Source organism: Olea europaea, chromosome 2 (genome assembly GCF_002742605.1).
Source record: "Olea europaea var. sylvestris chromosome 2, O_europaea_v1, whole genome shotgun sequence".
NCBI lineage: Eukaryota > Viridiplantae > Streptophyta > Magnoliopsida > Lamiales > Oleaceae > Olea > Olea europaea.
Genome location: NC_036238.1, coordinates 20,225,422 through 20,236,621, shown reverse-complemented (window position 1 = coordinate 20,236,621; position 11,200 = coordinate 20,225,422). Strand labels below are relative to the sequence as shown.

Sequence of the window (11,200 nt, the reverse complement as noted above, 5' to 3'; positions counted from 1 at the left end):
ATTTCACCTAATTTATCAATCTCTCTAGCATTAATTAATTAACTATTATTCTAGGGTTCTTCGCCACTTATAAATTATTAATTTGATATTATCTTTGGAATCAAGCACATTTTAGCCATATTCGAGCTCATACAGTGCAATTGAAAGTTTCTGTCGGGAGTTAATCTATTACTGGGAAATATGGGTGTGGATGAAGATTCTGAGCAAGAATTCAAATCGCAGAAGAAAAAACCAGCTTCTGATGATGATAAAAGGCGAGGATTTTTTTAACCATTTTCTTCGTGTTTTTTTTTTGTCTTTTTATAGTTATTTCAAACTCTTTGTGGTGAAATTGAAGCCTTGAATTTTATACAGGAAAAAGAAAATTACACCTGGAAGTTTGATGAAAGCTCTGATGAGGCCTGGGAGCGGGGAAAAAACACCTAGCGATGGTGATCAGGTTTGTTATTGTTCTTAATTATGTTCATTAAGGGTGTTGGAAATGTCAGTTATATTATTATCCACTGTAATTCAGTTATTCTGAAGTTATTATAGAATCGGCGTCCATAGATGACTGGGAAAATGTAGAAATTACAATTTTTCCTTTGGAATCTGTAGGTTATGTATCACTGTACTATTCGAACACTGGATGGAGTGGTTGTGGAGTCAACAAGAGCAGAATTAGGAGGTAAGTTGGACTTTATGCTTCATTCACAAACAATGATGTTGGAAGTAATTAGTAATAACAGAAAACCATAATGTAGAAGAACAGGAAAAGAAAATAACATATATAATAGACTGTAACTTTACCACGGGGGATTTGCTTAATCATTTTAATGTAATTGAACTAGAAAATTTTCCATTATTTGCTTTCTATATTGGATGGAAATAATATTTCATGCTTTTGGAGTACGTAAACTTCTTGACACCTGACAGAATTTTTATTGGAATATATCAAAGAGGTATAGCCATTGAAGGGTTCCCATGACCTAATAATTCGTACTTAGTGCCTTATAATCATGATGCAGGTGTTCTTCCCTGTAGTCTTTTTATTATTATTATTATTTGCATTTATGTTTTTTCAATTTTGCGCTATACTGTTCTTTCTATTCAACTTTAACGGCAGTAATAAAATGCATCTAACTGATTTTGCATCCTTTTATGGATGCAATTTATTATATCCTTGTCCACCATCTAAGTTTTTCGCTGGAAATTCGTCATAAATCTCTTTCTCATGTCACAGGCAATGGTACCCCGATAAGACAGGTTTTGGGTAAAAGCAAGATGATATTGGGATTGTTAGAAGGCTTTCCTACAATGTTCAGTGGTGAAGTTGCAATGGTAATGTGGAACTTGTTTATGTAGATAAAAAGTAACGCTAGAAGCTTTGTATGAGATATACTTTAGCATTGTGTAGGTTTGGTTCATTATATTGTTTAAGATGTCTAAAGGCACTTTTGGGACAACCTCCACAAGCACATGCACATATAATTTGAGGGCTTTACTATCGGGCAAACTAAAAGCATAACTTACATAATATTATGTTTTTTTTGTCACTCTTCTAATTTTTTATACAACCTTAAGTTAAATTGAATATCTAATTTGGCGACCTTTTCTTCTTCTCCCCTTACCACTTCTTCTGAGGTATATTTTCCATATTATATTGCAGTGATAGGTGAAATAATTTTTAAAGCTTGTGCTTCTTCTTCCTCATTTCTTTTCTTGAATAATTTTTGACAATGTTCATGCCACTCATATATCTAGTTTCTGGTATTTATTTCAGCAAGATAAGAGAGTTATTACGAAGTTGGGAATAGAGAGAGAAAGAAATGCTTATATGGAGCCATAAAAATTGCATAAATTACCGGTTGAGAGTTTGTTTAAGTATATTCTCCCTGTATTGTTCACTTTATTAGTTCTCTTCTTACTGTTCTCACTATGTCGTCGATCTTTCTTTTCTCCTTCAGTTTTCCTTTCTCGTAGTCTATAAATAATATGAATGAGCAGATTATATCACAACCTCCATCCCCAAGTTAACCCTGCTCTTTGAATTGGTATGGAGTTTAGGTGATAGTTCATTCCACCTACCTTCAAAACTAATAAGCAAGAATGCTTATCAGCCATATCAAGTACTTTTAATTAGGCATATTTTTGAAATCTGATATCCATTTTGGGAAAGCAAACTTTATTTATGGGCATGTCAAAAAGAAAATAATAACATTCAGTCATGAACAGGAGGTTATTATCAGTGTCGCTTTAGAAATTCATGAAATTTTATGCAATTCGGGTGATGATTGGTAGTTAGTTGCTTTGTTACACTTGGTGATTTTTATGTTCTTTTATTCGTGTTTGAGATGGTGATATGTTTGATTTCAGTTCAAGATGAAACCCGAGCTGCATTATGGTGAGGAAAATTGCCCTGTTACAGTTGCGGATGGCTTTCCAAAGGATGATGAACTTCATTTTGAGATTGAGTTGATTGAATTCTCTAAAGTCAAGGCAAGAATGTTGTGTTTTCTACCATTGTCTTCTTATATATCATCTAACTTCTTAAATCTGTGATAGGGATTTTACTTTGCTTCTTTTAGTTTTACAAAAGATAACATAGCCTCATTTACATGGAATTGTGAAGTCAGTTGTTTGTACAATTTTATAAAATATGTAGAGAGAGAGCGAGAGCAACTTTTTTTTTTTTTTTTTTTTGATATATGCTGTAAAGCGTTTTACCCTGCTAAGATAACCCGATTTCTTTGTGGAAAAGTTGGTTTTAAGCATGGATAAATAGTTAGACTATTAAATGCTTCTTTGACTGCAGTTCGGGTTGTCAAATTTTCCTCTTAGCTTCTGATTTGGTTTTTGAGCATTTCATGCTATCTAGTCTTCACTATCATTTTCCATGTGATTTTGAATGTAGAGTAGTTTTATACTCATGTGTTTTTTTGGATTTATTTCTTTAATTTTTCAGGTTATTAGTGAAGATTTAGGCGTCTTAAAGAAGGTAAATGGAATATAAACAGCTGCTTTTGTATAATTACAATTGTTTGTTTTTAACATGGAACTCTCCGCAATGAATATTCTGAATAGTGTTAATATATTCTTCCCCTGTTGTCAAATCTGCTGATAGATATCCTTTAGTTGATTGTTTAAGGGAATTTATTCAGTCTAGCGCCACTCTGATGCCACTGCTGAAAAGTGAATTTTATTGACTGTTTTTATCATACTGTGGAGTCTGGGCAATACCTACACACTTTTTGGTCGAGGACTCTTTCTTGAAAACAATCTGATTCCGTCTTTGCCCTAAACTACAGGAGCGTTTTGTATGTTACTAAGTTGTTTATAAGCATTTACAAAGTATCTTCACAATTCTGAAATTATTTGAAGTACAAATAGCGCTTTGCAAATATAATGATTAACTAGACTTTGTGCTATGCATGCATGAAGCAAAATATTATTTTCAGGAATGTGAGGTTCAAATAAATACTGCGTTTTGATTTTTACTTGTCTTAACAGGTCACAGTAGAAGGACAAGGTTGGGAAACACCTAGAGAACCATACGAAGTTAAAGTTTGGTACAAAATTCTTCTTTCTTTTCCTGTCCTGTTTCCTATTGTTTTAATTCTTTTCATACACTTGATCCGAACTCATTCTAGCCTTTTGTTCTTTTCATGGTCATTATGATGAGCCTTTTCAACCATGCATCTGCTCAATACAAATTTATGTTATGTTTGATTGCTAATAGGATTTTGGCAAAGTCGGGTGATGGAAAATTGATTGTGTCACATACTCAAGGAGAACCCTTTTTCTTTACTTTTGGAAAGTCTGAGGTCAGTATCGAATTCCTGCGGCTTCATGGCTTTTATCTTGGTATCTTATATTTACTGATTTTTTTGAGTAGTCATATTTCCTCAGTCCAAATTTAGAGATAAGAATTATTGTTTGTAAGTTAGGTACCTGAAGGTCTTGAGATGGGAATGGGAACAATGTCAAGAGGAGAAAAGGCGGTAATTTATGTTACTAATAAGTATTTGACTCAGTGCCCTCTGATCCCCACAGTAGAAAGTATTGAAGAAGTCCATTTTGAGGTGGAGCTGGTACATTTTGTTCAGGTAAGCAGTTCTCCTCCATTACTGCTATAGTTGCCTCAGGATTCACGTTGCTCTGTTTTATGTGGAAGAGAAATTGTCAAACATTTAATGTGATTACCTAGGACCTATGTGGATCATTTTCAAATAAATATTGCCTTATATGTGGATAACTTCTATAACATTTTACTTTGCTAATTTTATAGCATCAAATCACATTTATGTTTTTATCTTTCTTGTCCTTAGCCTCTTGATATAATTTTGATGTCATTCTTTCTGAAAGGTGTGACAGATGCTATCTATCACTGTTGATTTTTTTCTTCATCAGAACTCTTTTAACAAATGTAATTCCATTGTCAATGATCAAATATACTTGAAACCGTATGGGCCTAACATGAAATTTTCTTTTTTGAGTATTTCGTTTCCACATCACTCATGTTTATCATGGTAGCCTCACACACTTTTGTCTCAGACCCTTAACTTCTGGTATCATAAATAACCTCCTTGTAAACGTAAAATTGTAAAGATATTCATTCTTGTTGATTGATATGATTGTTGATAATGCGGTCCTCTCTCATTCGAGTTGTAATGTTATACATAGGTGAAATACAGTTACCGTGCTTTAGTTTCTCATAGCTGCTCTACTAATGCCGGTTGTATTTGTATGTCTTTTAACTTCTACACAAGTTATCCTAAGCATATGTCTTTATGTAGAATTATTTAAGCAAAACCACTGGGAATTGGTCGATAAGTTAATGTCAAAGCTTCTTTCTAGGAATATACTGCGGAGGACAAAATAGTTATTTCCATGCTATCTTTCCTTATTTCTCTCTAGAATCACATCGATCTCTTTGCTTTGAGTTCCTTTGAAATGTCTTATCATGAATATACAGGTGCGGGATGTGCTTGGAGATGGACGACTAATAAAACGCCGGATTCATGATGGAAGAGGTGTTTTTGAACTTTAGTTTAAACTTTATTTGAGCCTAATATTTGCATTTTGTTTTGCAAAAAATTATAGTTATATATGCTGTCCAAATTTTGTGAAAAATTAGGTGAATTTCCTATGGATTGCCCACTTCGTGACAGTCTCCTACATGTCCATTACAAGGGGATGCTTCTCAATGCAGAAAAGACTGTATTCTACGATACAAAAGTTGATAACAATGGTCAGCCTTTGGAGTTCAGATCAGGGGAAGGGCTTGTAAGCCAATTTTTATGCCCTAAAAGCAAATCTTAAAAAAAAAAAAAAAAAAAAAAAAAAAAAATTGCATATTGCCATTTCTCATCCTCTGAAGTGCATTGTAGTGTGCCACATTACGGGGTTCTGGCTGTCACTTATTTTGATAAGTTATGATTCCCTTTTGCAATCAGGTGCCTGAAGGGTTTGAAATGTGCACCCGACTGATGTTGCCTGGAGAGATAGCTCTTGTTACATGCCCTCCTGATTATGCTTACGACAAATTTCCTAGGTTAAATTTTGTTTTATCAACACTCTCTTGCTAAAAATATATAATCACTCAACATGCACGCGTTGTCCTGTCTTCATTTTTATCAATGAAAAGCATTCTAGTTAGCTATATCCTCATATTTATTTTGTTGGATCAGGCCAGCTAATGTTCCTCAAGGTGCTGATATCCAGTGGGAGATTGAGCTTCTTGATTATGAGAAGCAAAAGGTGCAGAAACTCAAGAACACAAAATAGAAAATTGAAAAGGGATGGGCCTTCTGTGAAACTTGTTTGAATTTTGTGTTAGACAGTGGAATATAAATTTGAACTATAGTGGGGCATATGTTATAAATGCATGTGGCAAGTCTATATAATTTTGTTCTTTTTGTTGAATGATCGAAGTGAACGCACTAATAATTAAAGTGAAAGGAAATGTATTGATCTTGGACAAAATGTTGTACATTTTTATTGATAGGAGATGCATGCCCATGATTTGGATGTTTTATACATTTTAAACCTTCAGTATTATAACACTAATTCTACCGTATAAAGTGAATTGTTATCTATGGAATTGGCTAGTATTATGAGGGTTCTCTACCGAAGAATGGGTTTAATGTATGCTTCTGGGTCCAAGTTTTTACATTTTATAGCCTGTGCGTAACTTTGAACCTTGAGATTATAGTTGTGTCAAGACACTGTTATATACCCCCAAATGTTGGATATCTGCGGGCATTAAATTTTATTTTTTTTAAATTCATATAATCTTTTTATTTTTCTAGGTTTCTGCTTGCTTTGTTGCACAAACATATGTTTTTTGTTCATGATTTAAATCCTTGTTGCAGGATTGGACTGGTTTCAACTTTAGAGAAATAATGGAGGACGTCGAGAAGATTAAAGGCACGGTATGTATGTTACATGACTATCTATAGTTTTAGTCTTCAATAATTTTTGTAGCATAAAAAAGGTCCCTATAATTTACTGCTTGGATTTCTAATTTGAGTGGCAGTAGGCAATGTGCTAACTTGACTTTTGAATATTAGTGCCAACATTTGGTAGCTTTATTATGAAAAATATTGACTGATGTTCAACTTAATAATACAAAATCTATTGATGTAAATTTGTTTTTATAACTGGTGATTGCAACAAATAAACATCTTCATTCCACCAAACTTTGCCTTGGGTTACTGTGCTTCAGGAAAGAATGTTTTAAGAGAAATAAATGCAGGTTTGGCAAATCAATTCAAAGGCTGAGTGCTTTCAGTGTCATAAATAATGATAGCATTCAGAAACTAATGTTTGAAATTTGATATGCTCATCAGGAAATTCACGCAGAAAGTCCTTAATGTAAAAATAGGTTTTTGAGTTTGTCCGCCGCATTAACAAATTTCATATAAGATTGCTGGTTATTGATTGTACGCTATCAGAAAGCATGCCATATTCAATTGAAGTTTGAAATTTTTACTTCTTGATGGAAACTGATTTCTTGGTAATTGTTCATTTTCAGGGTAACAGGCTATTCAAAGAAGGCAAATATGAACTTGCAAAGGCAAAATATGAGCACGTAAATTTCTGCTTCTTTTATGTCCAAGCATTTTTGTCTCCCTTTTATTTTTTCTGTGGGAGTTGGACTTGATTTAGCATCAATTACAATTTGTGAGAATCCTGATGTTGTCAAGCTTAGTATCACTTAAGCTCAAAATTCTATAACTTTTGGTTAGATGCATTTTCCATTAAAAAATGTTGTATACATATTTGGTAATTATTTTACAGGTACTTCGTGAATTTAATCATGTCAATCCTCAAGATGATGATGAGGGAAAAGAATTTTCCAATACAAGAGTAAGGATGACTATATGAAATTGGGAAGTCTTCTAAGTTCTAGTTAATCATTGTGTAGAAAACTCTAATTCAAGGTTGTTACCAGTAAAAGTCCATAGGATTTTTGGTGACTTGTGGAATTAATCTGTGCATTTAAAACTTTTCCTGTTTCTATCTTTCAATCCAAATGCTTGAAGAATTTGTTGCATCTGAACGTGGCTGCCTGCTTTCTGAAAATGGGAGAACCAAGGAAGTCAATTGAAGCATGCAATAAGGTAATTGTAATGCTGTATTTGGTCTGTCGAGCTTATATATTACTATCATTGTGCTGTTGAAACTAGTTCTCGGTAGTGTAATTTTAAATTTTGGAATTTAGGTGCTAATTATGTCCTTCTATGCACCCCTTCTGTATGCATTCATGCTTTATCCTTTTTGATGCAAAAAATACTGTGCTTTTTCTCGTTTCAGAGGAATGCAGAACTAATGGTGAGTTTAGAACTAATGACAGTCTGAAACGAATATTTGAATTTTCTAGGATTCTGATCTGTATAGGTTTCCATGCCCTTACTTTGGGCTTCTTATTTTTGAATTCCATTATCATCTTTTTCTCTTGTTTTGGGGAGCGAGGAAAGACGAAAATTGACAAGCAAATGTCGTGTAAATCCATACTGTAGCTGCAAAATCATGCTATAACTACACTTCCAACCGTCTTTGGTTCACATTCCATAGCATTCGATAAAAGAGTGAATGAATGCACAAGCTGCTACTGCGCTATTCATGCTTAAGCAATTTTCCTGTTTCACAAAAGTTCCTATTAGCCTGAATTTCCCATGAACTTTTGCAATTTTCCTGTTTCACAAAAGTTCCTTTGAGCCTGAATTCCCCATGAACTTTTGCAATTCGGTTGTTTCAGATGTAACAAGTTAATGCGTGTTTCTATGATGTTATACAGGTGTTGGATGCAAATCCTGTTCATGTAAAAGCGCTCTACCGCCGTGGAATGGCATACATGTCTGCTGGAGATTTTGAAGAAGCTAGAGAGGATTTCAATAAGGTATATTACAATTACCTAATTAACTTTGAGCGTGCAATAGGTTACAATTAACTAATCAAGTTTAAGCATGTTATAGATGATGACCATTGATAAATCTTCCGAGTCAACTGCAAAAGCGGCTCTTGTTAGCCTCAATAAAGAGGAGCAGGTTGGTTGAATTGAAACACGTTGGAATTTTGCTTCAAATCTATTGAATTTAACATTGGAAAATGCTCAAGGTACACCGAGGTGTCCAACATGGTGTCCAAAATGGACATCCGGCACCTCGATATTGGCCGAGGTGCCTGCCATGTCATGGCCCACCAGCACCTCGGCCAATATCGAGGTGCCGGGTGTCCATTTTGGACACATGATGGATGCCACAATGTACCCCAAGCATAACCCTGTAACATTTGCCTCCCTCTCATAAAACAGGAACTCCACAAAAGGGCTCGGAAGCAATTTAAGGGACTGTTCGACAAGAAGCCTGGAGAGATTGCAGAGGCTGGAGTGAGCGATACAGGAGATCAAGTTCTTGACGAATCCCACGAGATTGATGATGGGGATGATTTAGATAGTAACGGAAATCCAGCTACTGCTCGAATTCATTTGCAGAGTAACAAGGAGAATGTTCCTCAGGCTAATGCTCAAACTCGTATGGGTTTTTTGTCCGGTTTTTGGCCTAGTGGCAGAAGATTTTTCACAGCCCTTGGATTAGACAGATGTACCATTTTGTGAGTTATAGTATCTTAGATTCTTCTCATGCGAGCCAAACGAACTTGGATTTAACTTTCAAGGAAAATCACTTGTACCAATTAAATAATGTATGCCATTACAAAAGGGCAAGACAAAGTGAGGCGATCGTAAGAGCAGAAATTACTTGGTTTCTTGAATGAAATTGGAGGAATTTCCTTCTGTTTTACTTATGCTTTGAAATTTCACTTGCTTCTGTTGAGGATTTTCTGTTTTTCGATTAATTTAAAGTAAATAAAAATAGACTGCATGGAAAAATTCTCTAAGGCTGCCGGGCCTCAATGGCCACCTGGTTTTATTATTCATTTCGTCTTTCATTTATTTGATCATTGTCTTCAAATATTGTATGAAGTAAAAATGAAAATCACACCAAAAATTTAAATCGGACTTCGGAAAGAAGGAAATCAAAAAAGAAATACACAGACAAACTTGAGAAGCGCACACACACAGAGTATAACTACACTTTAGGAGCGTCGTTCGCCGCCATATAAACCGCCGCAATCGGACGGTACTTGACGATAAAACACCCCACCGCGTGGCCAGCCACCGCAACAATAAAAATTCCGACGTTGAAGGACATGACAGAGAGCATGATCAAGTAAGCAAGAGCCATACGAACAGCATAAACAGCCGCCTGAAGCAACCCACCACTCAAAGGCCTCATCCTTGGCTTTATAGGCACCGCCGCCAAGATTTCAACCGCCACCGCTAGCAAGAACACAAAGGCCAGAGCCAGTATGTACATACCAAGGCGGCCGTTTGGCCACCCATCAAACAGAACCACCACATCTTTGCCCCAAAAGAAGTTCATGTGCATGGCCATATCATTCATGTTCATACTGTTATTGTACATGGAATCAGGTGACATGGGCATTGGCATGGTGCCATGGTCATGATCGTGAGACATTTTTTGGGAGGAGAAGAGAGAATTTTGTATGGGAATTAGACAGATTTAAAGATAGGAATACTTTGTGGGGGTGTCGATTATTCATATGCTTCTTGGAGAGAATACCAAAGATGCAAAATAGATAAATGATGCCATCTTTAAATTTTGGTTCTCCTAATGAAGTTTCGTCGTACTCAAGACTAGGAGATGGTGACAATTGACAAAACCTGTCAATTATCATTTTGACAAATTTGCACCTACTCAACCCAAACTATACGCGTTTTATAATTAGTATTAGTATGATATCATACATACGAGTGTTGCTACAATGATAGTTTCAGTGATAAGGTTAAAAAAAGGGACATACGTGACACAACATTATTGAACAGTTAGAAAAAAAATACATATAAGTGCTACCAACACAACACCAGTCAAAGCCCCCTGTTTAAACCTCGTTTGAATAGCATTATTGCATATGGAAATTGTACTTTCAATTCATCAGTCAATAGTTGTGGAAAACTCTACTAGCGTCCTCTGCACGCACCTTTGGGACCAATATGCATCAAAACAAATTATGAATGCTTGTTGTTATCATATTATTGGAAAAGGTAATTAACAAAAAAACATTCCTATCATTTGTACTCATTGAGAAAATAATTCATATCGTTTTAAACTTGACATTTACACCCTCATTTGAAACCTTTCTTGTGGATGTGATCATTTTCGCCATGCTCCATTAAATCCTAATTGACGCAAAACAATCCTATCTATCTTTATTACGCAAATCATCTCTATCGTTTCAATTTTGACACCGGGCACTTAGGTCCTCCTTTGTTTACGCAAAAGTTCCTTATCGTCTATTTTCATCATTAAAATATTGTAAAATAATCAATTTACCATATTCTTTAAATAAACAAATAAAAAAATTACATTTAGAGTTTCAAAATTTTTAAAAAGTACAAACGAGTCTTGTGTTAAACACTTTAAAACAGTGTAACAAAAGAACAATATTTTATTTTCCCAGTTAACACCCCTTACGCCCATCTCTTACTCTCCACCCCCACTACCAAAATAATTAAAAAGAGAATTAAAGTATTAAAAAAAAGTAACCAAAGAATGAATAATAATAATAATAATAATAATAATAATAATAATAATAATAATAATAATAATAATAATAATAATAATAATAAACGCAT

The 11,200-nt window shown here is 34.7% G+C and overlaps 2 protein-coding genes across 3 annotated transcripts; one reads left to right on the top strand and one right to left on the bottom strand.

Moving 5' to 3' along the window:
- LOC111365792 (peptidyl-prolyl cis-trans isomerase PASTICCINO1) lies at positions 1-9,288 on the top strand. Of its 2 annotated transcripts, XM_022986317.1 has the most exons (20): positions 1-254; positions 355-439; positions 598-667; positions 1,223-1,320; positions 2,356-2,478; positions 2,945-2,977; positions 3,490-3,548; positions 3,719-3,803; positions 3,927-4,085; positions 4,955-5,012; positions 5,117-5,265; positions 5,436-5,533; positions 5,670-5,739; positions 6,354-6,413; positions 7,016-7,072; positions 7,282-7,350; positions 7,527-7,604; positions 8,282-8,383; positions 8,460-8,531; positions 8,798-9,288. In XM_022986317.1, the coding sequence occupies exons 1-20, from the start codon at positions 181-183 to the stop codon at positions 9,098-9,100; spliced, it is 1,902 nt and encodes a 633-aa protein (XP_022842085.1). In that variant the 5' UTR covers positions 1-180; the 3' UTR covers positions 9,101-9,288. The 2 variants fall into 2 exon arrangements, with proteins under 2 accessions (XP_022842085.1, XP_022842087.1); XM_022986319.1 differs by lacking the exon at positions 7,282-7,350 and having other exon boundaries at positions 81-254.
- An 82-nt stretch (positions 9,289-9,370) lies between these two features.
- On the bottom strand, positions 9,371-10,173 carry LOC111365808 (copper transporter 6-like). Its single transcript, XM_022986326.1, has one exon. It carries the CDS (start codon positions 10,020-10,022, stop codon positions 9,573-9,575), a length of 450 nt encoding a protein of 149 aa, XP_022842094.1. The 5' UTR covers positions 10,023-10,173; the 3' UTR covers positions 9,371-9,572.
- Between the last annotated feature and the right edge of the window lie 1,027 nt (positions 10,174-11,200).

What these genes read in the sequence shown, in the direction of transcription:
- LOC111365792 (XM_022986317.1), top strand. Translation starts at nt 181, where the DNA reads ATGGGTGTGGATGAAGATTCTGAGCAAGAATTCAAATCGCAGAAGAAA. An exon ending in CACCTAGCGATGGTGATCAG is followed by an intron (nt 440 to 597) that starts GTTTGTTATTGT and finishes TGGAATCTGTAG; the next exon opens with GTTATGTATCACTGTACTAT. An exon ending in CTAGAGAGGATTTCAATAAG is followed by an intron (nt 8,384 to 8,459) that starts GTATATTACAAT and finishes AGCATGTTATAG; the next exon opens with ATGATGACCATTGATAAATC.
- LOC111365808 (XM_022986326.1), bottom strand. Translation starts at nt 10,022, where the DNA reads ATGTCTCACGATCATGACCATGGCACCATGCCAATGCCCATGTCACCT.